General features: G+C 35.5%; 2 protein-coding genes across 9 annotated transcripts in view; both read right to left on the bottom strand.

Moving 5' to 3' along the window:
- Window positions 1-23,679, bottom strand: part of LOC125845665 (60S ribosomal protein L36-2-like) — a 102,050-nt gene that overhangs the window by 49,487 nt on the left and 28,884 nt on the right. The gene's annotated exons all lie outside the window — the stretch shown is intronic.
- Window positions 450-19,435, bottom strand: LOC125845578 (mediator of RNA polymerase II transcription subunit 12). 8 transcript variants are annotated; one of them, XM_049525125.1, is made up of 14 exons: window positions 19,042-19,435; window positions 16,401-16,523; window positions 15,950-16,152; window positions 15,119-15,178; window positions 14,928-15,033; window positions 13,495-13,563; window positions 12,625-12,678; window positions 12,298-12,405; window positions 9,979-10,128; window positions 9,543-9,890; window positions 7,019-9,420; window positions 3,745-6,330; window positions 3,014-3,341; window positions 450-1,323 (listed from the first exon to the last, which is right to left on the bottom strand). In XM_049525125.1, the coding sequence occupies exons 3-14, from the start codon at window positions 16,066-16,068 to the stop codon at window positions 865-867; spliced, it is 6,789 nt and encodes a 2,262-aa protein (XP_049381082.1). In that variant the 5' UTR covers window positions 16,069-16,152; window positions 16,401-16,523; window positions 19,042-19,435; the 3' UTR covers window positions 450-864. The 8 variants fall into 8 exon arrangements, with proteins under 8 accessions (XP_049381082.1, XP_049381099.1, XP_049381074.1 ...); XM_049525142.1 differs by having other exon boundaries at window positions 15,950-16,143; XM_049525117.1 differs by having other exon boundaries at window positions 16,410-16,523.

The raw sequence follows: 23,679 nt of genomic DNA, 5'->3' as shown, positions 1-23,679 counted from the left end.
ACAACAATTCTTAGAAAAATCAACAGAAAGAAAACATTTGGAACTCGAAACTTCATACATAATAAAAGCAACTTCCCTTGCACGTTCATCTTTGGAAATAACTACTAATAGAAAAACCCTGCATAATCTGCAAAGAGAATATTATTAGTCGTGCACTAGACTAATGGTATAAGTGCAAAATAGAGAAATCTCAAACCCAAGCAAAAACAACACTTCAGACTGCATACAAAAACATAATACCATTGCCACAATGAACTTACACAAGCACTTGGGACTGAATATGTTCGATAGTCTACTATAATGGTGAAATACAAATGCTAATCAACAGCATCTAACCCTTCTTTTCTTATTTTTCTTTTTTAGGGTGGGGGTGGGGGGTTGAGTCTGGCGGGAACAAGAAGATCAACTAATGAGAGCATACAGAGAGTTCACAACAAATTTTACTCTGATTTTGAGGATACAAAATGACTTTGCATATCATGAAACAGCTACATATCGTTCCTTTGAATATTCTAATCAGCTCAACATAAGGAAAACAATAGTTCCAATATGTACAACAACCACCAAACAGCACCAATATTTGGGCAATCTAGGAAGGGGCTTAACGAACAAGTTAGTAGTCGAGCTGGGTCCTAGAGCAGTTGGATGGGCAGGCTAGAGAAAAGCTGCTTCACGTTTTATCTGCAACTCAATGCCCCAGAAAAGAATGGGCCTCCTGGCAGCTTCATATGCCGCCAAAGGCAAACAGAGCAACGCTCTGACATGGTGATTCCAAACACCAAACAAGTGCATAGGGTTAGTTAATGAAAGACCTGTCTCGGCTCTGCTCCTCACCCAATTCAAAAAGAAATTGTGCAACTCATATCAGCTGTCATCATCTACTGCACCTATATATGTGAGATCTGTCCTTCTCACTCTTACAGTTCCTTTAAGCCAATTCGATGCCTTCAGATTGGCATGATCACCCCCACCAACCAAGGGAGAGTTACTGGATGAGTTGCTTGACCCTGCCCCGTCCTCTAAAAGAATCCATGGATCCACCTCATGATCATTCTCTTGCTGTGATGACACGTGCTTGGCCTTCCCAGCCACACTTGTGGCAGTTCGTAATAATGAACCTGGATTCCTCTGAGTTTGGTTTGAACCATTAGAAGAGAGCAATACAGACACTGGGTTGCTGGGTAGCAGAGAACTGAGAGCAGCTGGTAATACGGACGGGGGCTGACACGATATTGACAACCGAGCAGAAGGGAAAAGTATTGGCATGGCACATTGGATGCGCCATCTGACTGTTTCAGGCAGCTGCATCCGATCTAAATCATTCTGCACCAATCAAGAATATAATGAAACACCGTCATGTAATTTATCAACAAATATACATCAGAGCCAGCCAAAGAATGGACAACTTATAGAATAAATACATTCTAAAACTCCATTAAAAAAGATCCAGGATTTAGTTAGGGAATTCATCAAACTTGAATCAGTCAATATAAGCAAAAAAAAACATTGAAACCCAGCCAAAAATCTACAGAAAGGGAACATGGGATACTGGGATACAAGCTATAAGAGAGGTGCTTTGCGTAAGAAGAAAAGTTGCTAGATGTACTTGCATCATGACAACATTATAACTATTCTAATGCTTCCAATAGATAGAACTGTCTAATATGGGTTTCAGGAAGACAGGGTAATGACAAGAGGTTCATCAATATAATTTCACAAATCATGATCTCTCAGAAACAAGTCGTTGTTCTCAGTGTTTTCAGTTACTCTTGGAACAATGCAACTATTTCATCTCACAGAAATAGACTCTTGATAATCGAGCATAAACAACCTTCTCATGGAGATGGCTGTATGTCGTTTGTAGGTCATTCTTTTATATATCTTGCATTCATGTCATCTGAATACTAAAATCACAAATAAATCTGGAGAACACTTCATTCTAGGGAAACAAACACCAAGCCTGGACTAAAATCTGCTTCAAGTACCACCATATCAAGGGTAACAGACAAAAATACGGTGAATGCAAAAAGACCTTAAACACGTTATTACAAGAAAAAACCTAGCTAAGCTTTAGGAAATAATAAGCTTCTCAATTCACTCCAACTCTCCTCCCATTCTTCCAATAACATGGTGCCAGAGCAATTTGAGGTCATGAGTTCAAAGCCTCACGGCCACTGGCCAACAAGCAAATTTCAGGTGCTTGGCCCAAGGGAAACTGGAAAAGAATCAAGATTTAAAGAGGGGTGTTGAAGACCAAAAATAAATTCAAAAATAACACCCATCTACCAGCTTAAACATTTAGATAATGCGGTCACACATTCAACAACTAGAAACCCATAAAAATGAATTTTGTTCTCGTGACATTTGCAACTTCTAAATTACAAGAACATTATAGAAAAACACAACACTAAAAGACACCTCCATGAAGAGAGGATTGTATTACAGTAGCGCACCTAAACAAAAGAAGCGAAGTGAGTCAGCTTCATCTAAATGACTTTCTTCCAAAAACAACTGATCTCTTGCCCAGTCTTTTCTTTTATTCTTTGACGAGTAAACTTTTATCCAAATTATTTCACCTACACTGCGACTTTAGAATCCTATTCCATTGCTAAGCAATCTTAAAGACATTTGCATGATTAAATATTCTCTTGCCATTACCTATCTATATATATTCTATTTTAAGTATACGCTGGTGGTGGCTGCATCCAAGGTCCTTTGCAAAGCGTGCCAAAGAGTAACCTCATAGATAAAAGGACCACTGATTTACACATGAAGTCTCATTTTACTAGTATTTATACTACGGTGTTGTATTTAACAAATATGTAATGGCTGCTTAATATGGAGAGGAAAGACAATATATCATTTACATGCTTTTACACAACAAAATGAAGTTGGACCTGGAAATTCGTCGTTTTCCATTTAAAATACTTCATCATGAGGTTACTAACTCAAGATACAGATGCACTAATTAATTCTACCAGACTCTGCATATTAAAGGTCACAAAAATCATACCTGCAGACTCTCGGCACCCTCACGTTCAAACGCAGAGTAGTCCTTGCTAGATTCACTGGGTGCCTTAGAGCTTGATTTCCACTTGAGCCAGCGTGGTTGGTGGCAACTCAGCAAACCATGCAATAACAGTAATAAACGATCAAAGAGACTTTCTAAGGACACAACCACAGAAGCAGTAGCAGAAGCCTCCACAAGTGAATCCACTTCTCTCTTAGAACTACAAGCTTGATTAAAGGAGTGGCTAGCATCTTCGTGCACAACCCTACTTCCAAGGATACGTAATATAACTGTGGCAAGCACATGTCTCATATTACGCCCTGATGGCTCCCTGACACAGTCAAATATCACGATTAACGTTATATATAGACAAACCTCCTGCTACTTTAGAAGATATAACTTGCATACCACAATGGGTATATTCCCTAAAATCAGCAATTAATGGCAAGCAATAATGTGTGTTGCATATTTAACTCACCACAATAACTCTCTTATCAATACAGTAGGTTAGCTGCAACCTAAACATAGAAACTTAATTTAATCGCATAAAACTACGACCACATATCAGCTAATCACTATATTGATTTCTCAGTCGTGACTCGTGGCATATACAAGAACTATGTAGTATGGGCTTCCATGAAGAAAACCAGAGGACAGTCTGACACGGCTATATTTACAGATATTAGTGGTATGTTTAAGCAATGGTGAGAACTCAGTCCACAGCATATTCTTACCTATCTGCATATATTATAGAAAATAGTCTCAGGATGAACTGCAAGCGCAATGACAACGATGCTCGCAATGCTGCAGGTGAAGGTGGTACTGTTTCTGCTGGGCCGGTGGCTCGTCTGGCTAACCCAGGACTGCTACCTCTCGTTCCCTTGCGGCTGCTTTTAGTTGTTGGACTTTCAATTCCAGAAGCAACTGTTCCAGCAGGCTTGCTTGCTTCACGAGTAACTGCATTGATCTGTTGCTCAATGTGGTTCATCTGTTTGATCATATCACTAGCAAATGTGCTTCGTGAATCATCTGAAGCTTGATCCAGACAAGGGAGAATTAGATCAACAAGGGCTCTCTCAGTGACATGGAGCTTTTCAACATCAACAGTACGACCAGACCCCTTCATAGGCCGCTTCAAGGTAGTACCTTCATCCACCACTTCTCCTTCTTCTATGGAGGAAACTTCAGATTTGAACTTTTCCCTCTTGCTTGTTGTGGGATCAGAGTTGGTAGTACACCACCCCCACGGCTTCCAATATTGAGCTCTAGTTGAAAGACCTCTACTTACAGCAATATTATTGAGCCGTTGACGAACAGATTTCCTTCCTAAAAGAACATCATTGCCTCCTAAAAACCATTTAGCCTGTAATAGCATAGAATCCTCGAGTGACCTCCCCAAAAGATGTACAACTTCAGAAAAAAGCGGAGCAGCATCAGGTCTAACAAGCAACCTGGTAAGGATCATTTCAATAATGTTGCTCTCGTTCTCTGAGACTGATGCTTTATCAGTGTTTGGTGAGAGGGATCTTAAAGCTTCAACTAAAGAGAGATCATGGGCCTCCAGCTTCTCCATTACAGCTTGCTCGTTCAAGAGGAGCCTAAGCTCAACCCATTGCCAATGAAACTTAGCAGGCTGCAAGGTATCCAAAATGTATACTAGCTTATCAAGAAGCTTTGTCTCATTTTCAGCACAATGGAGCTTTGACTCTCCTTGCAATGCCACCTGATTTCCGTCATTCAATTTAGCAATTGTCGGTGGTATTCTACAATCAATAAGGGCATTCAGGAAAAGTCGTGCACGGAGTGGCACAAAGGAAGAACTCTTCGAGCGCAAGTCAACACCACTTGCTTCTAACAGGGAAGCAAAATCAGAATCAACAGTATCGGCAGCTATGAGGTCATAAAGGCTATGTGTATCTCTCAAACATACTTCGCGAAAGGGCAAGTGCTTTATAACATCACCAAAAGCCAACATTAAAGAGTGATGCAAGTGCTGAACCTCATCACGTGTCCCAGAACTTGCATTGAGAATCAATGGCCTCCATAGCACAAATGCAAACATTGAATATGCAGGAGGGAAGACCAAGTTTAAAGGTAGCATCTGCTGCATTCTAAAGAGGGGCAGAATAGAAGCTTCACCCAGAAGGTCTACAATAAATCCATCCGAAACTGTCCTACAGTTCCCCACAAGCACCCTAAACCAGTGGACGGAAACTTCAGCCAAACTATCTGCTTTTAGTATTCCAACTGAACGTGCATTCCCATTTGAATTGGACCTCATACTCCTCACAAAATGGACAACGTCTAACCCATCCTTTAATCTGAAGAGGGAGACCATCCTCTCCAGGCTAGAAACTCCCTGAAGAATTGCCCCAATAACAAGTGCAGACACAGCTGCAGATATTTTCGCAGCCCGCCCAATGACTACCCTACTTGAATTGTTGAGAATATCACTTGACAGATTGCTATCATTCGATTCCGGAGACAACTGAAACTGAGACCGAGGAGCTTTTCCAGGAGCAGAAAGTTGTGCAAGGGCAGAGGATGTTTCTGTAGCAAGAGCAACTTCAAAGACGCGGCTTTGACGCTCTCCAAGAGCTTCCTTAAGTATACAAAGACATATCAAATGAATGCGTAAGATGCAACGTGCAAACTGCAACGAAGCAGAAGTGGATGAACTCGGGTGATTATTACTGGCAGTCAGATCAGGAATCTTCGCTATGACTTGCCCAACATTGATAACAATTGCAGATATGGCAGAGGAAACCAATGTTGGGTCTCCTTCCTGAGCAGCACCACCTGTCTGCCTCATGCAATCCATTAATCCCATTACAATCTGCTGACCGATCTGATACACATCTTCCCATTTTTGGAATCCAGGCATTTTTCCTGAGTTGGGCCCAAAAAGCTTTCTGTCTTTGCCATAGAAATAATTGACAGCTTCATCAACCTTTTTTTGCACAATGTCCCTCATGCTCAAACCAACCCTAGATACCCGAACACCAGTTATCTTCTGCCGGAAGTAATCATCTGGATCCTGCACTCCCACTGGGACACCAAGTGGAAATCCAAACTCTCCATCCACCAGTCTTCCAGATTCAACTTCAGAAGCAAGTCTCTTGTCAAAGGTTGACTTGACATTCTTTTCCCATTCAGTAACACTCCCAACACTACCATACTTCTTCAAGAGGTACCGCGCATAGATTACAGCTGGTGAACCTGAAACTCTTCCATTTGACGTCAGAATAGTTTGAGCACGATGCATTACCACTGACAATGTTTCAGGAATAAGGTCTGCAGCAACAATGATGCCTTCATACCTGAACCAAAGACATAACAGGGGGTAAGGATAGAGATGGTCCAATGGTTCAACTCTGCATCCCAAGAGAGTAGTTTGACACTTGACTAAACAGAAGACACCACAGAATAATTCAAAACCAGATAGCAATAGAGAATCAAAAAATCTAGTGACAGCTCCAAGAAATGGCCCAATAATTTCAAGCCAATAACCTAAGGATGCAGTCTAACCCGTTGCTAAACAGAAAAAACCATAGAATAATTCAACCAGAAAACAGAAAGAGAAGCAAATATCTTGTGATATCTACCTAAATCTGACTCCATTCAGAAAGTAGCTACTAAAGCAGACTAAAAAGGCTATTTATTTATTTAAGTACAGAAGTTCCGGCTTATAGGTAACAAGTTTTATCTGCACAAACTGGACTCCACCATCCAAATTGATCTATCAATACTAAAGGAACTTTCAAAAGAATTTGAAAGCATTATACACATGAAAATAAGAGAAGTAATTTATTGCGGACATCTTTTTCTAATTGACCCTTCACATCGAGAAAATCTACCTCTTTCCCAAGATGCAGCCAGAGCTACAATACACATGTTAATAACCAATCAACGAGAACTGAATGGCAAAACATTCAAAACCTGATAACAAAACAATTGCAGAGAAAGAGCTAATGTCACTATCCTAAATGACAAAAATAGAGAGCTCACCTCCGCATAGATGAGAGCAGATATCCTTCGCCTACTTCACAGACATTGTTTTCTGTGTTCTTAGGAATTGTTAGAATGTTTCGACTACCATGAACTGTAGCACTGCAGCTGCCAAGAACCTTAGGTAACAACCACAAAAGGAACCTGGCTGCCAAAACTAATTCATCACAAGCATCAATCAGATATAACACCGCTGATAATTCATCTTCACCAATCTTCCAGCGCGCACTACCCCGTTCATCAGCAGCAGAGAATGGTCGACCATATTGGCCAACCTTAGTCACAGTCTTCTCGGACTCTTCCACTAGCTCCTTCACAATACCTATCAACCACAGAGTCATGGTCCTTTTATCTACAAAACGTAGCCGCTTCAAAATTTTCCCAATAGAAACAACATCTCCATTAGGCATTCTGATACCATCTCCTGACTTGGGAACACTGCCTTCAATGCCAGGCCTATGATGTGGGCAGCTAACCTTACTATCACAAACATGGCTTGTGGATGCTCCCTGACTACCTTCAATCCTGGCTGCAGCCAAGTGCGCAAGACTCTGAGTTTTACGGACAATTTTTTGCCGACCCCTTGAAGCTGTCTTGGCTGGTTTAGGAGGTGGCTCTGCTCTAAAAGACTCGATGGACTTCTGGCCTTTTCGCATCCACCAAGTTTCTTCATCATCTAATGGATTTTGTGGATAGATCTGACTGTAAGAGCTTTTCTCTTCGCTTAATTTTTGTTTCTTTGCCCTTCTGCATTCTTCACACCCAGGTGTTCCTTCACTGCTATCCATCCCGTTGCTACCATAAACAATAGCCTTCCTCAAACTTACCTGAGAATCCTCAACTCCAGTATCTGTTGATGAAGAGCTTGGAAATTGCAGCAATGCTGTAATTGACCTTTTCAACTCTTCAAGCTCAACATCTCTGCCAACATTTTTGGACGACATAAAGGGCCCAGACTCAGAAGAGCTCAACTGATCAATGGAGGGAGCAGATAAATTCTCACCAGAGTTAGGACGAGGCTTACGCTTATGGTAAGAACTGCCACAAGCGCTGTTGTAGCTATCAATCATCCCATGAAGGACTAGCTTACGTTCATTGCAGTAGACATTAACTACCTCTGAAAGGACAGGGGTATCAGCAATTCGAGCTTCTTCTAAAGCATCATGAACATAAGGACCAGGTAGGTGCTTCAAGATTTTACAGTGTCTTTTTTGTTTCACAGGATCGGAAAGAGGTCCATCCCCATCCATTATTCCACTAACAATCAGCTGCCTCACATATGCTTGTGGGTAAAAAATTCCAGCTCGGATAAGTTCGATAATCAGTAGTTGAATACGCTTGAAACCTTCTGTATTTTGCACTTCATGCTGATCTATCCAGCACACAATGGTATCATGCAAAGGGCTTGGGCTATCAAACATACCTAGGAAATCACTACATTTTTCACGGGCACGCCTTGAATTACAGAGAGATTCAGAAGCACCACTAGCAAGAGTCCTACCAGCATAGTTAGTCAGCTGGCCAGGATCTTTTCGAAGATGGTTATTCTTAACAATTTTGAGGTCCCTGGGCCTTGATGAAATTCCTGACTCTCTCATTTTCAGTTTCAAAAGCCTTACAGCAACATATATAGCAGAAAAATCCTTCCTCCCAGTGAACTTCATTCCACGTGGTGGTGCAAAACGGAAATCCCTGAAATCACAAGTTGCCCACTCACAGATGAAGAAAACGGAACAAATAGATGACAAAGTAACACCCCGGATATACTTAAGCGAGGAACGCAAACAGGAACTAACTTCTGCAAACCAACAATCATCAATAGAACTCTCACGAACATTCTCAAAAAGAAACTTATATGCCTCTCTCAAATCCCCATGCGCAAGGGCTTTATCCAACGCGTGTAAAGCTTTGACAACACTTTGCCCAGGATGGCCAGGTCTTGCAGCTGTTGCAAGATGTTGTGCTCGCTTCTGAATTGAAGATACAGCACGACTGATCGAATAAGAATCAGACCGAACCTCCGGCCCTTTATCTCTAAGAAAATAAGCAACTTCAAAAGGGCCATTTTTAACCTTTCTAGTATCCTCAGTTACCTTTGAGTAGAGACTCCCATCAGTCACCACATTGGTCATCACACATGGTGGCATAGGAAAACAATCCAAAGCGACAAAAGTATCAGGCACAGCCAGCATCAGATATCGAAGCATCTCAACAAGAGCAGCCATAGTATAAGCCCTACGAGAGTTGTCAACAAGGTCAGATCCACCAGGAGAAGGTTCTTGGATGAAACGAATAGCAATTCCCACCAGAGTGCGAACACAAGACTGAGATAATACAACAGTGTCTATGAAACCATAAATTACAGGTAATAACAACTGCAGAACCCCAAGTAATTCTTTTTCCTGAAAAGCACAAGATAGAAGACATCACAATCTCAGCAAAAAATAATAATAATAATAATAATAATTGGCCAGCCATTTAACATTTTCATTGAAATTAAAACAAATGTTTAAGCAGACAATACCTGCAGTTGGTTGAGCACCCAATCAATAACGAGTGATGGGATAAGCAACCCTTCTCTGTGATGCCATTGTAAAATGCGCACAACATACCACCATTTAAAATGCAGCGAAGGCTCTTCACAGTCAATGCTCCCCAAGGATGGATCACTCTTGAGTGGAATTGATCCTGCATACACCATTTGTTGCGACCGATCTCTGATTTGTAAAGCAGAATGGACACTGTTTCTTGAAATAAATTCATCCAACAAATATTGCAAGTAATCAATAACATCTTTTGTCCATTGCTCAGAGCGGGAAATATGTGTTTTGTCTGGCACGCCAGATGATATACTGGAAGAGCCAGGGCGAACCTGCAAGAATAAAGTACAATTTGATCCTTCTAATGGTACAAGTATTCAAATTATTTTAAATCCAGTATCAGCCAAAAAAAATCATTACCTGATTGAGATAAGTTACTTTGACAAACCATGTTGCTCTTAGTAATGGCACGTTATTTCTTACAAGGACTTCAAAAAGTGACTTTCTCCTATAACCGTGGGGAACATGATCAGCCAAAGACTTTAGCCTTTTATGCTGTTGGGACAAACCCTGGGTATAAGTGCAAATTTTCATAGTCAATTCCAGTTAAATTTACCAAAAATTTGTTTGTTCAAATAGCGCATCAAATATTACATCATAAGAATTAACAAGTAACTTCAAACAAAACAACTGAAAGAGAAGTAACAACTGATCTTCCACATCAACAATATACACACTTTCCAACAAACTAAACCTTAAAGAAGGGCTGCACAAGTCACTGTAGATGAAGTGAATATCTTAAGTTAATAACAGCAATAGAATTCCTAAACTAAGAGCCCAATCCAAGTCAATGAAGTCGGCAATATTTCCTAGTAACTTTGGTTGGTGCACTTACCTAGGATTCGAGCAAATTAAGATCAAGAAAACATAAGTGATACATTATTAACTTGACTGGTAATGAATGAACTTGTACTCAATCTCTCACATACTTTGTTCTTTCTTGGCCAAGGATAAGTGTTGTTGCATCCACATTGGCTAAACTCCAAGGACGGGAAGAAAGTAATGTAAGTCATCACATCAAAAATATTGCATTCAATACACAAAGAAATGATAAAAATGACAAAATGGAGACTTGAATTCAAGTATTTTCATCTGGCTGCTGAAAGCTGAAAGCATGTCCTTTTCAAGTCTTCAGAAAAAGGAAACTTAATCGAGTAGCGGGGGAACGCCAACTGCATACGATTAGATGTTAAGTATATAGCTTGTGACAATCTACTCTAGCAAGAAAAGGTCTAGAAATCGTTCAGAATTCTAAGCCCAGAAACTTCACCAGAAACTCTATTCCTACGGAAAAAGAAGTTGAAGGAAAGAAAAATAAGGAAATAAGATAGACCAGAGAACCAAATTCATTCATCTATGTACTCCACCCAACTAAGAACTAGCTTAAATCAGAACAAGACCAACCACGATTCTAGTCCTTACTTCTCTCTATACTCCGAGGAATAAAGGAGGCTACACCACAATTCCCCAAGAGATAAACCTTCATGAATCAGAAATAAACTTTAAATTGATCCCGTCCATACTCTATGGTTTCACTTCAGAGAATCTCAACTCTAAGAGAACCCCTAGTTTGTCTTAAAAGGATAAATTGTTTCATATGGGAATGAATGACTCAAATAAAGCTGAATGGTCACATATATTCATATTTCACACTTAAACTGGCTTGGGACTGAGGTGTGATTGATAAAACAAAAATGAAATTGGTAACTTTGTGTATTTCTATATATGATTAAGATCAATCAGTACATTGGTTGTACTTGCACCATATTTACATCAAGAAACTCTTAAGAAACTGGAGCTATTCTAGTCTTCTAGAGGGAGTCTAATACATCTAGAATTTCAACAGTTACTACAGAGTGAGACTGTCTACACCAAAAACTAAAGAGCAAAATGATTGATAAATTATTCCAAGTGAAGATGCTGTAACTCAGAGGGAAGAATGCAGTACTCTCCAATGAAATCAACACACACAGGAGAACAAATGTGACATGTATGATAAGATAGTTACTTGTCCCCCTCCCTTTCTGATTACAAAATCTGAAACATTCACAGGTTTGGCTTGATACTACCCCTGAATTAATAAAGATGCTTCAGTAAATCAGCTTTACAACCATGACAGAGCATGGATAGTATAGGAAAAATCCACCTTTAGCTAAAAGACATCTGTTATTTTAGTGAAACACATCCATTTTCTACCCCTAGAACAACTTGGACAGTGAAGATTCATTCAACCAACCCAAACTTGATTGTGATTTGAGGCATATTTGTTTTTATCCTTGTTCGACAAATCATCCCGTGCAGATTAGTTAAATAATCCAAATTCTTCTGTTTATAAAGTTCAGATGAACTTCGTAATCCAAACCAAATGGGCCCTAGCTCTTTGCCAACTATCAACCACGACACATGATAGTTAGTCAGCACCTCGTCAAGAGCTTGAACTCACCTCCTATTGTTCATCTATGACAGGATCACCATAAGCACACAAATGGAGAGGAAATGTTTACTGTTTTGCTATAGTGAAAAACCTCATCACATACACTACATACATTTCTGTATCATGCTCAACACGCACTGTTTTTTTCTTTTCCGATTCAATCATTAGCAAGCAATAAGAACATTCAGATGTCATATTTCATCAAAAAGTCATTCCATGGATTCCTGACAAGATGGAAGGCTAACCTCAATCCACTTCTTCCTGAACTCTTCTCCGCATGATCTTTGATCAGGAAAGATACCAGATTTTGTCAACTGTAAGCCCTCAAGAGGAACTCCATAAACCTGACCTGCCTGCAATCAGAACAAATTCATGTGATCACCAGGTTAGCTTCATACGTTTTGAAAAATACATGTTAGACTACATGGAAAGGACAAATGTTAATTCTTCGTAATCAAGAGAATTCAAGCAAAAGCCCTGATCCATAGTAAAAGATTGCCATATATATTCATTGATGGCTGGTGGTATAAGCTCCAAGGCAAAATAAATACCATCAAGAAAAAGCATATTACCTTTCGCTTCTGAGCTCGAGATTCATTGATAGCCCTGTGACATTTTCTAATTGCCTGCAGAGAGACAGAGAGACAGCTAGTCAGTAATTTTTTTTTGTTTATTTTTTTTGAGGAGTCAGGCAGTAATTTTAAAATGGCAGACCTATGAACAACAACAACATACCCAATGTAATCCCACAAGTAGGGTCTAGGGAGGGTAGAGTGCACGCAGACCTTACCCCTACCTCATGGAGGTAGAGAGGTTGTTTCCAAAAGACCATCGGCTCAAGTAATGCATATCAAAGTGAATTCAAAAAGGAGTAACATAAGTAATGAAGACATCACAAATAATAGGAGAAGCATTCTAAAGCATACAGAGAAAAAGAACAGTAACCACAACAACATAAAACGATAACCGAAGCAAAATAAACATGTAGTAGCAGAAATCAAGGGACCAAAAATTACTAGAATAGTGCTAATACTATTGGTATGCAAGGAGAAACCTATCTCACTGGACAACACGACAACACTCAACTACCTACTAACCTACCATTCTAATCTGCGCCCTCCATAACTTCCTATCTAAGGTCATGTTCTCAATAAGTTGGAGATCCGCCATGTCTTGTCTTGTCTAATCATTTCTTCCAATGCTTCTTAGACCTGCCTCTACCTCATCTTTTCATCACAACCAACCTTTCACACTTCTTCACCGGAAAATAACAGAATGGCATAATACACACTTTTCAAATTTCTAGACTATAGTGGCAAGTCTATTGTTGTGTTTCGGAATTAGGGGAAACAAAGCAAAATAAGGCATATATACACTAAACAGTCACTAAATTGCACATAAAAGGCAATGCACAGTCCAAATATATATTCTCAAAAGTTTACCTCCTTGCACTTGAAGATAACAGGCTTCGTAAAAGCTGGAAGCTGAGTTAATGATATCTCCTTGACTTCCTGGTAACATGACAATCAAAAAATCAATTACATAATTAGTCTGCCAACCAACCATTCCGCAAGAGCCTAGGAAGAAGAAGATCTATAAGGCCACAAAATAAGAGGAAGAGGAGAAATAAAAACACAGAAGAATGTTTTTTTTTTTGATAACCGAGACGAATGTTTTTTTTATAAAGATAAAGAAACAGAAAAATGCAGGAAAAGAAAAGAACAAAGAGAAAATAAAGAAAACAGAAGAGGATACTGGCGAGGAAAAAAAGTGCGGGTTTTCTAGTTGATAGAAAAATAGAGGAATGAAAAAATTCCTGGATTTATAATCACCAACTCTGCACAATAGATGCTTATAGTTCTTCTATTCCATAAGAAAAAACAGATCATGTTTCTAGGATATATTTAAGAGCATTCTTTTATTGATGAAGCTATTAAAGAGCATTTGTAACTGTACAAAATTCGGAATCCTTTCTACACAGACTTGGATAGGAGCCGGGAACTAAAGCACCACACCAAAAACTCTCCTCCACAGAACAGTTAGGTCTGCCGATAGTATTCCAAACAGGGAACTAGATCAAGCATTAATCAGTCAACATAAAGTCATAACGCTTGATTGCGAATAGGCAAGGAACTCTTTTTCATCATGGTTATCTGGTTAAACAGTGGATTCATTTGAACAGTACTACACAAATTTAGGGTGAATAATACCACATATTTCATGTTCCCTAGTGCATAAGGCTACGCCCTCATCGTAGTCCCGCTGTAACAAATTCATTAGACAGTGCAACACTTCATGTGTTCTTTTTTTTGATGAAGTAAGATGTTGTATTAGAAAGGCATCAAGAAGATACAAATTACATACACAAAAATATGGTTTAACTCCTGAGAACAAAAACACCTATTTAATCAGGGAGTTAACCACAAGCAAAAGGATGGTCGCTAAGCCATATTGAGGGAGCTAATGAAATTTAAGAGGGGTAATATATCATTTACAGGGGATAAGTTGCTCCATTGAAAGAGACTAATAAGGCAAAAGGATTTCAAACTGCTAATTGGAGTTGAGATACCATAACATCTGAGATTCCTTTCCTTCCAAATACACCAAAAAATACATGATGGAATCACTTCATGTATTCTTTTACTAGCGGGCCATGAAAAACCTAAGTGTTAACTAATTAAATTCTCCATAATGCAGATATGTATTTATTTGGGGAACATGAAGAAGGAAAAGAGGATAACTTGTAAATTGTCATGGTGAAGCACCTTAATGTTGTTTTAGAGCAGTTAGCTTAAACAAAGATGAGCATTCAGAAACAAGCAGAAAAAGTAATATTCATGCAAGTAAAAAAAAATGAACAGCACAGAAGGAATACCTCAAGACCTTCAACAGTCTCCCGGTAACCGGATTGGACATATTCTTTGTTCAATGTCTCCTCAGGGCAATTAGGAGTCTGAGGAAGAAAATCAGGTGGTCCAAGTCTGAAAAGGAACTCAATAATTAGCAAAATGATACCATCTAAACCAAAAAGTACACAGTTTTCACGATTTATATTCGCCAAGTTACCTGGAATTCAGATGTTCCTTCTCACACTTCAATTTAAACGGGGTCAGTTGTAATGGTCGTCTGCAAGAACAGATCAAGCAATCTTAGTCTCTCCTTTTTATAAAGTAATAATTTTATTAAAAGTGTGGGAATGGAACTCTTGTTTATAAGAAGTATACCAAAAGTCAAAAAGCCTACAAAAAAGATGTGCACCTAATCATTATACACATAAAGGAACCTCATGGGTACCACCAAAAAGAAATAAGGGATCAGAGGTTATTCTTCATTTGTGCAAAATTCCATCTCAACGAAAATTAAGGAAGAAAAAGGGAACTACAGATGCATGGAATCCATAAAACCTAAAATTTGAAAGAAAAACTCAGGTTATATAGATTGAGACTAAATTTCTTCTTTCCTTCCTCAAAAAACATATTTTTTTCATATTTGCAATGTATTGTGCAGTTGTGCTTGTACCAGTACATGGGGAAAGATGAACAACAAATATTTTATCTGCGCTTCATGATTTTGAATTCCCCACTAAATGTTCCCTTTTACCATTGAGTTCATCTATAGTTATGACCAACTTGATGAATTCATAGACAAAAATGAAGTGACCAAATTCAAGATCATGTATTATTTGACTTTACCTGCAGTTCATCCTGCCTTAATCAATTCATAAACAAATATAAGGTGAAACTCACAATGATCAGTATGTCAGATGCTGACACAATCATATTTTTTTACAAGTAAGGCTGACATGTCCAGATTGTTGAAACTGACAAGCTTCTGGAATGCTATTAAAAGCATGACAATACAATTGCTCCTGAAGAATTTCAACACTTGAGATATTACCTGGAGAAATTAGGCGGAAGGGAGGCTGAATCCACCCGAGATGAATCCCTGGCTGAAGGCCCCCCAATAGTGCTGTTATTAACTGCACTAGTGCAGCTGCCACCATGATACCTTTGCATCTCTGCAAACTATCACCTGCATGCTGCCTCCAGCATCGGACAGCAGTAGAATGTATTCAAGTCGAACTGCAGGAACTGTTACAACTGTAATTACAAAATTATGTAATAAATATATAGTAATAGTAATAACAATAACAACTAGAGCTAGATTTCAAATAAGGCAATATTCATTGTAGAAATGAACAATTGTGTAAAAACATATAACTATGTGTATGTGTGTTTGTGTGTGCAAAATATATATTTGATAACGATGTGTATGTGTGTAAGTACACATATACAAGTATGCATATATTGGAGTCTCTGTGTGTGTCTGTGTCTGAATATATATATACCAGTATTACATTATTAGCAGTCTCCTATCAAGTATCAACACTTTGAACAGCCTGATCCCAATCCCTCGATACAATTGATCTGATCTTCAAAAAATTGCCTTTGAAGGGCGGTGTTTGTCTTTGCTGCAGATCATGAATAAAAATAACAAATCAAAAGCAAAAGAGTATTCAATTCCTATTCCAACGTAAATTTGAAATTTAAATGTTCTCTGCAGTTGCTACCTATAAAGGTATATTAGCAGAAGTAACGGACATTTACTTCTATTTATATAAATCTTACACCTTACAAAGGTACTTGGGCAGAAGATGGTTGATTTTAATTCCTAGATTTATCATAACTATGCACATACATTGCACATAGAAATCCAAGAAATTTACTAACATAGAAATCCCACAACTAATGTAAACTGAGTGAATCTTACGTTTCCACCATTTCTCAACAATCCAAAGATAGTAACTAATCCAACTACACCACATTGCACATTTTGCAGTCAAAAGATACAGAATGGCCTGATTAGCCATCATTGATAGTCCGGAAAAGTAAGAGAAGGAACTAGATCCACCGGCAGTCGACGTCAAGGGTTTTGAGTAAAGTAAAACACCTACGGATTCTAAATCACTAATGAGATCCTCTTACCAAACAGGTCAAAATATATCTGGCAATGCCAACCAATAGTGAATAAATAACAGAACACCCAAAATAATTACCCACTATTAAAGTAATCTCAATTAATCAATCAATTAGGCCTCAATCCCAAACTAGTTGAAATTGACTATATGAATCCTTTATATCGACATCAAGGATTTTAAGTAAAGCAAAACAAAAAAACTACAGATCCCAGATCACTAATGAGATCCTCTTCCCAAACTGGTCAGGCATTTCTCACAATGTCAAACAATAGTGAACAAGTAACAGAACGTCCAAACTAATTACCCACTATTCCAATTTCCAGTAATCTCATTAATCAATCAACTAGGCCTCAATCCGAAACTAGTCATGATTGATTATATGATTCATTTATAACGACTTTTAAGTAAAGCTAAATAAAACTACAGATTCTAGGACCCGTTTGCCCAAGAGAATTATGCACTTTTTTACGGAAAAATTTTCACTTTATTTGAAAAGCAGTGTTTGGTCATAAAAATCTAAATACAACTTGAAGTTGTACTTGGGAATTAAAAAAACACCCAAAACCCTGTTTTCACTTTCACTATATTTTCCTTTTTCAAATTTCACCCTAAATTTTTATTTTTCATAAAAATGACCCGCTTATTTATTTTACCAAATAAGTATTATTTGCAAAACCTATAACCAAACACAACTCCAACTTCAAAAATTCCAAATAAAGTGAACAAACATTTGTAATATTATGTAGTAGCTCGGATATGGGATATTCAGTGTCGTCAATAAGTTTCTAAGGCATACTAATCCTTGCCAATGAGCCTCTTCTATAGAGGCGACACTAAACAATTGATATTTAACTTCATCGTGATTTTATTCAAGGTCTTTGTTCAAATACTTATTACTCATGCTTATAATTATTAGTCTTGGACTAAACATGCATATATGTATTTTTTCTCCCTTTGCTTTCATTACTCACGCTTTATTTGCACACAGTATCTATTGTGAGATAATACTTTTTTAGAGCAGTTTTGATTGTATATTTCATATAAATTAGTCAAGTAGGGTGATTTTGCTAAATTTAAGAAATTGGGGGTCTAAATCATATTTTAAAAAAGCACATTCAAATTCTTCGCAAAAGATATGACCAGACACAACTCCAGCTCCAACTTTAAAAATTCCAAAATAAAGTGAATAATATTTGGTTTTCATGGCAAAACACCTACTAAATCACAAACGAGATTCTCTTCCCAAACTGGTCAAACATTTCTCACAATGCCAACGATAGTGAATAAATAACAGAACATCCAACATAGTTACCCACTATTACAGTAATCTCAATTAATCAATCAACTAGACCTCAACCCCAAACTAGCCGCGATTGATTATATGAATCCATTATATCGACGTCAAGGGTTTGAGTAAAGCAAAAAATCCTACAGATTCTAAAGCACTAACGAGATCCTCTTCCCAAACTGGTACATTTCTCTCAATGCCAAATGATAGTCAATAAATAACAGAACATTACAGTAATCTCAACTAATCAATCAACTACGCGTCAATCCAAAGTAATCGCGTTTGACTATATGAATCCTTTATATCTATGCCACTCTATTTGTGCCCATTTCATTCCAACTCTAAATAATACTCCACATCTTTAAAGGCAACTTAATAAAAGATTCTCTAAATAGCACATATACACATACACACATACAAGTCATACAAATGACCACAGGTATTACAGTAATCAGAAGCCCAATAAAAATAATTACTCTTAAACCTAAAAGAGCAAAAAAGTTAACTAACTATTTCAGGGGAGGAAATCAATGCCCACCCCTCCAAGTAACTTCAGTAGCATTAGTTAAACAGATAAGTAACTACTAAAATGCACAAATTTCCATAATTTCAAAAGATTAACTCAATTAACCATACCCAAATTGTAACAAACAAAACCCAACATAACAGTCCCCAAAAAAATTGAAAATTTAAGCAGTTGTTTGATTAAGCAAAATAGATCACCTGAATAAATCAAGAAACGCCAGAAACCGCGGAATCTACCACAGTCAATCACTTCTGATTCTCAAGATTACTGAAGTTTTAAAAAAAGAGGGGTTTTTGAAACTGAAAGTGAAAGCTAGGGTTTTGGTCCCCCAACTCAAAAAAAAAAAGAGGGATAACAAAATTCGACGATTGCGAAGCAAAAGATTCAGATTTCAAGTCTAAAGATAAAAGCTTTGTAAGATTTAGGGATTGAATAAGAATTTTATCGAACGAATCGTATATAGATGTAGCAGTATTTTTTGGTGTATGTATAGGTTTGATGTATAGATATAGAGAGAGAGAGATAGGAACAGATTGAGTTAAAAAAAAAAATGTTTTAGTGAGAGAAAGAGAGAGAGAAGGGTCTCGGATTTGAGGAAAGCGTGGGGGTGAGAGGCGGGTTTTGACTCTTAAGATGACGATAGTGTGTTCTATTATTGGTAATTTTAAGAATTACTTACTTAAGTTGTGTAAAATTTATATCATATGATCACTTACTATAACAATTACCTATTTATTAAAAAATTTACCAAAAAAAAAAATTATTTAAAATGTTGGAAATTTGTTTTGACCAAATAGGAATTTCTTTTTTCTTTGAATAAGAACGCCATACAACATAATACTTCATCGGTCCACTTTTAAATGTTACGCTTTTCGAAAATCAATTTGACTAATTTTCAAAGTTGAATTAGATTACATTAATTCGATACTTCAAGCAAAAATTTAGATATTCAAAAGTTATACTAAAAGTACTATAAATTCCAATTTTTTGCATATCAATATCATGAAAAAATACATCGTAGAATGTTAGTCAAATTAAAGTTATTATCATTTGACTCTAAAAAAGGAAACTGTGACAATTAAAAGGGGACGGATGTAGTATAATTTTATGACATTGTAATGAAAAAGAATTATAATACGAGAGTTTCTACTATGTGGTTACTTTGTGAAATTACACTGATACATATTATTGTTGTTGTTTATATTTTGAAATTATATTGATATTTTGTTGTTGTGCATGTTTTATAAATAAGTAGGCATAAACATAATTAGAAACACGTGAATAATGAAAAGATATAGCATAAAACATATAAGTTCGTTACGAACTTAAGATATGAAAAATATTATCGTATAATATTTTCATAAGGGAATTTTTTTGGAGTAATGCATAATCATAATTTGAATAAAGTACAATATAATTTAATTTGATATTTTAATAGTGTAAAAGGATCATAATATGAGAGTTTTTAATATACGATAAATGAGTGTGTTTTACTAACAAAGTAAGTATAGATATAATTAAAAACTCATAAATAAAAAGATACAGCACGAGATAACTAAACTAGTTAAAAACTTAAGATATAAAAAATATCATTGTATCAAACCTTAATAATTAAATTTTGTGAGGTGATATAAGATTATTCTTTGAATAAAGTATGATATTATCTAATTTTTATACTCTAATAACGTAGATATATCGTAATATGAAAGTTTATAATATACGATATATTTTTTTGATAAATAATTTTATTACTAAGAAGGAGTATATACAACTTTAGTTGGGTCTATTAAAGTATGCTGAAATTTTTTGTGATTCCTCTCTTGTCATGTATTGTATACACATTCAGCCAAAGTCATCCTATACACACTTGCATGCTCAGATGCATTTAAAAAAAATTAAAAATATCTATTTAATTGGCGGACAAATTTAGCTTTTCCTAAATAACAAAAAATCATCGGTAAATTCAAGTTGAATTATCCCAACTCTAGCATATCTGGTTGAAGTTTGAAAAAGTGTTCTTGAGTATCTTCTTTTAAGTTATTATTAGAGTATTTTTTTATAACACGAGTAGATTGGGGATATAAATTTACTTGTCTTTATTTTTTCTTTACTTTAAAAGGAGGGCATGAATTACTACTAATCAATAGTGAGTAAGAATTTGTTTCATGATCTTACGTATTATGACCTAGTAAATAAGTTTATTTGAAAAGTGAAATTTCATTAATAGGTGTTCAATAAATATTCATTCAACGTTCTTTGTGCATATTTATAAACAAAATAGGTGGAACTATATCTAGAAACGTAAAAAATAATGAAAATATATAGCACAAGATAACTAAGTTAGTTAAAAGACTAGGATATGAAAAATATTGTTGTATCGAACTTTAACAATTGAATGTTTTGAGGTGAGATAGGATTGGTCTTTGAATAAATTACGATATTATCTAATTTCAATAATATTCTAATAATGTAGAAGGATCATAGTCTAGGAGTTTCTAATATACGATGTTTGCACGTGTTTTACTAACAAAGCAGTCTTAACTATAACTAAAAACACAAAAATTATGAAAAGATATAACACAAAACTACTAAATTAATTTTTTTAAAATAAAATATGAAAATAAATGTCGTATCAAATTTTACAATTATTTTTTTGATGTGTGATAGATTATTCTTTGGATAAAGTATAATATCTTTAATTTTGATGCCCTAATAATTAACGTAGAAATGTCATAATCAGAGGGTTTCTAATACGTGATATATATGCGTGTAAATAAAATTAGAAACACATGAATAATGTAGAAATATAGCTCGAGACAACTAAGTTAGTTAAAAACTTAAGAAATGTAAAAAAATATTACCATATCACAATTTAATGCAATTGAATTTCTTTTTAGGTAACATAGGATTGTTAAAGTAAAGTACTACAATATAGTATGATTTTTATATATTAATAGCATAGAATAATCATAATATGAAAATTTTTAGTATACGAAAAGATACAACACTAGACTACTAAATCAATTAGAAAATTAAGATATAAAAAATATTATCGTATCAAATTTTAATAATTGAATTTTTTGAGGTGTCATGAGTTATTTTTTGAATAAAGTACGATATATCTGATTTTGAGGCCGCCCTAATAACGTAGAGAAGTTATAATATGTGATGTATGTACATTTTTTTACTAATAAAACAAGTGTAAATAAAATTAGAAACACATGAATAATAAAAAGATATAGCACGAGACAACTAAGTTAAAAACTTAAAATACGTAAAAATATTACCATGTCAAAATTTAACAATTCATTTTTCTGTGGTACCAAAGGATTTTCATAAGAAAAAATATAATATAATATAATTTTGATATTACTATATTATCCTATTTAATAAGTGTGAGTCTTCAATACTACCAAATTATTGTGTCTTTGACAACATTACCCTTCACTATCCTATTATCCTATTTAATAATTGTGAGTCTTCAATACTACCAAATTATTGTGTCTTTGACAACATTATCCTTCACTTCTATTAATATTTCTTTCTTTTTCTTCCTATTAATATTTCTTTCTTTTATATAATATTTTCTATTTCTACTTTTTCTCCTATTTAATAAGTGTGAGTCTTCAATACTACCAAATTATTGTGTCTTTGACAACATTACCCTTCACTTCTATTAATATTTCTTTCTTTTTCTTCCTATTAATATTTCTTTCTTCTCCTATTTAATAATTGTGAGTCTTCAATACTACCAAATTATTGTGTCTTTGACAACATTATCCTTCACTTCTATTAATATTTCTTTCTTTTATATAATATTTTCTATTTCTACTTTTTTTTCCTATTTAATAAGTGTGAGTCTTCAATACTACCAAATTATTGTGTCTTTGACAACATTACCCTTCACTTCTATTAATATTTCTTTCTTTTTCTTCCTATTAATATTTCTTTCTTTCCTATTTAATAAGTGTGAGTCTTCAATACTACCAAAGTATTGTGTCTTTGACAACATTACCCTTCACTTCTATTAATATTTCTTTCTTTTTCTTCCTATTAATATTTCTTTCTTCCTATTTAATAAGTATGAGTCTTCAATACTACCAAATTATTGTGTCTTTGACAACATTACCCTTCACTTCTATTAATATTTCTTTCTTTTTCTTCCTATTAATATTTCTTTCTTTTATATAATATTTTCTATTTCTACTTTCTATATAAGTGTCATTCTATATAAGTGTGAGTCCTCAATACTACCAAATTATTGTGTCTTTGACAACATTACCCTTCACTTCTATTAATATAATATATTTCTTTCTTTTATATAATATTTTCTGTTTCTACTTTCTATTTCTTTCTATATAAGTGTGAGTCCTCAATACTACCAAATTATTGTGTCTTTGACAACATTACCCTTCACTTCTATTAATATAATATATTTCTTTCTTTTATATAATATTTTCTATTTCTACTTTCTATTTCTTTCTATTATATTCTATTTTCTATTCTACTTCTATCTATTTTATTATTATTATTTTTTTGGTTCACATGGGGCTAATTAATATTTCTACTTCTATTAATATATTTCTTTCTTTTATATAATATTTTCTATTTCTACTTCTCATTCTACATAAGTGTGAGTCCTCAATACTACCAAATTATTGTGTCTTTGACAACATTACCCTTCACTTCTATTAATATAATATATTTCTTTCTTTTATATAATATTTTCTATTTCTACTTTCTATTTCTTTCTATTATATTCTATTTTCTATTCTACTTCTATCTATTTTATTATTATTATTTCTTTGGTTCACATGGGGCTAATTAATATTTCT

The sequence above is a fragment of the Solanum stenotomum genome, chromosome 1 (genome assembly GCF_019186545.1).
Source record: "Solanum stenotomum isolate F172 chromosome 1, ASM1918654v1, whole genome shotgun sequence".
Classification (NCBI taxonomy): Eukaryota; Viridiplantae; Streptophyta; class Magnoliopsida; order Solanales; family Solanaceae; genus Solanum; species Solanum stenotomum.
This window is presented reverse-complemented; position numbering and strand designations above follow the sequence as displayed.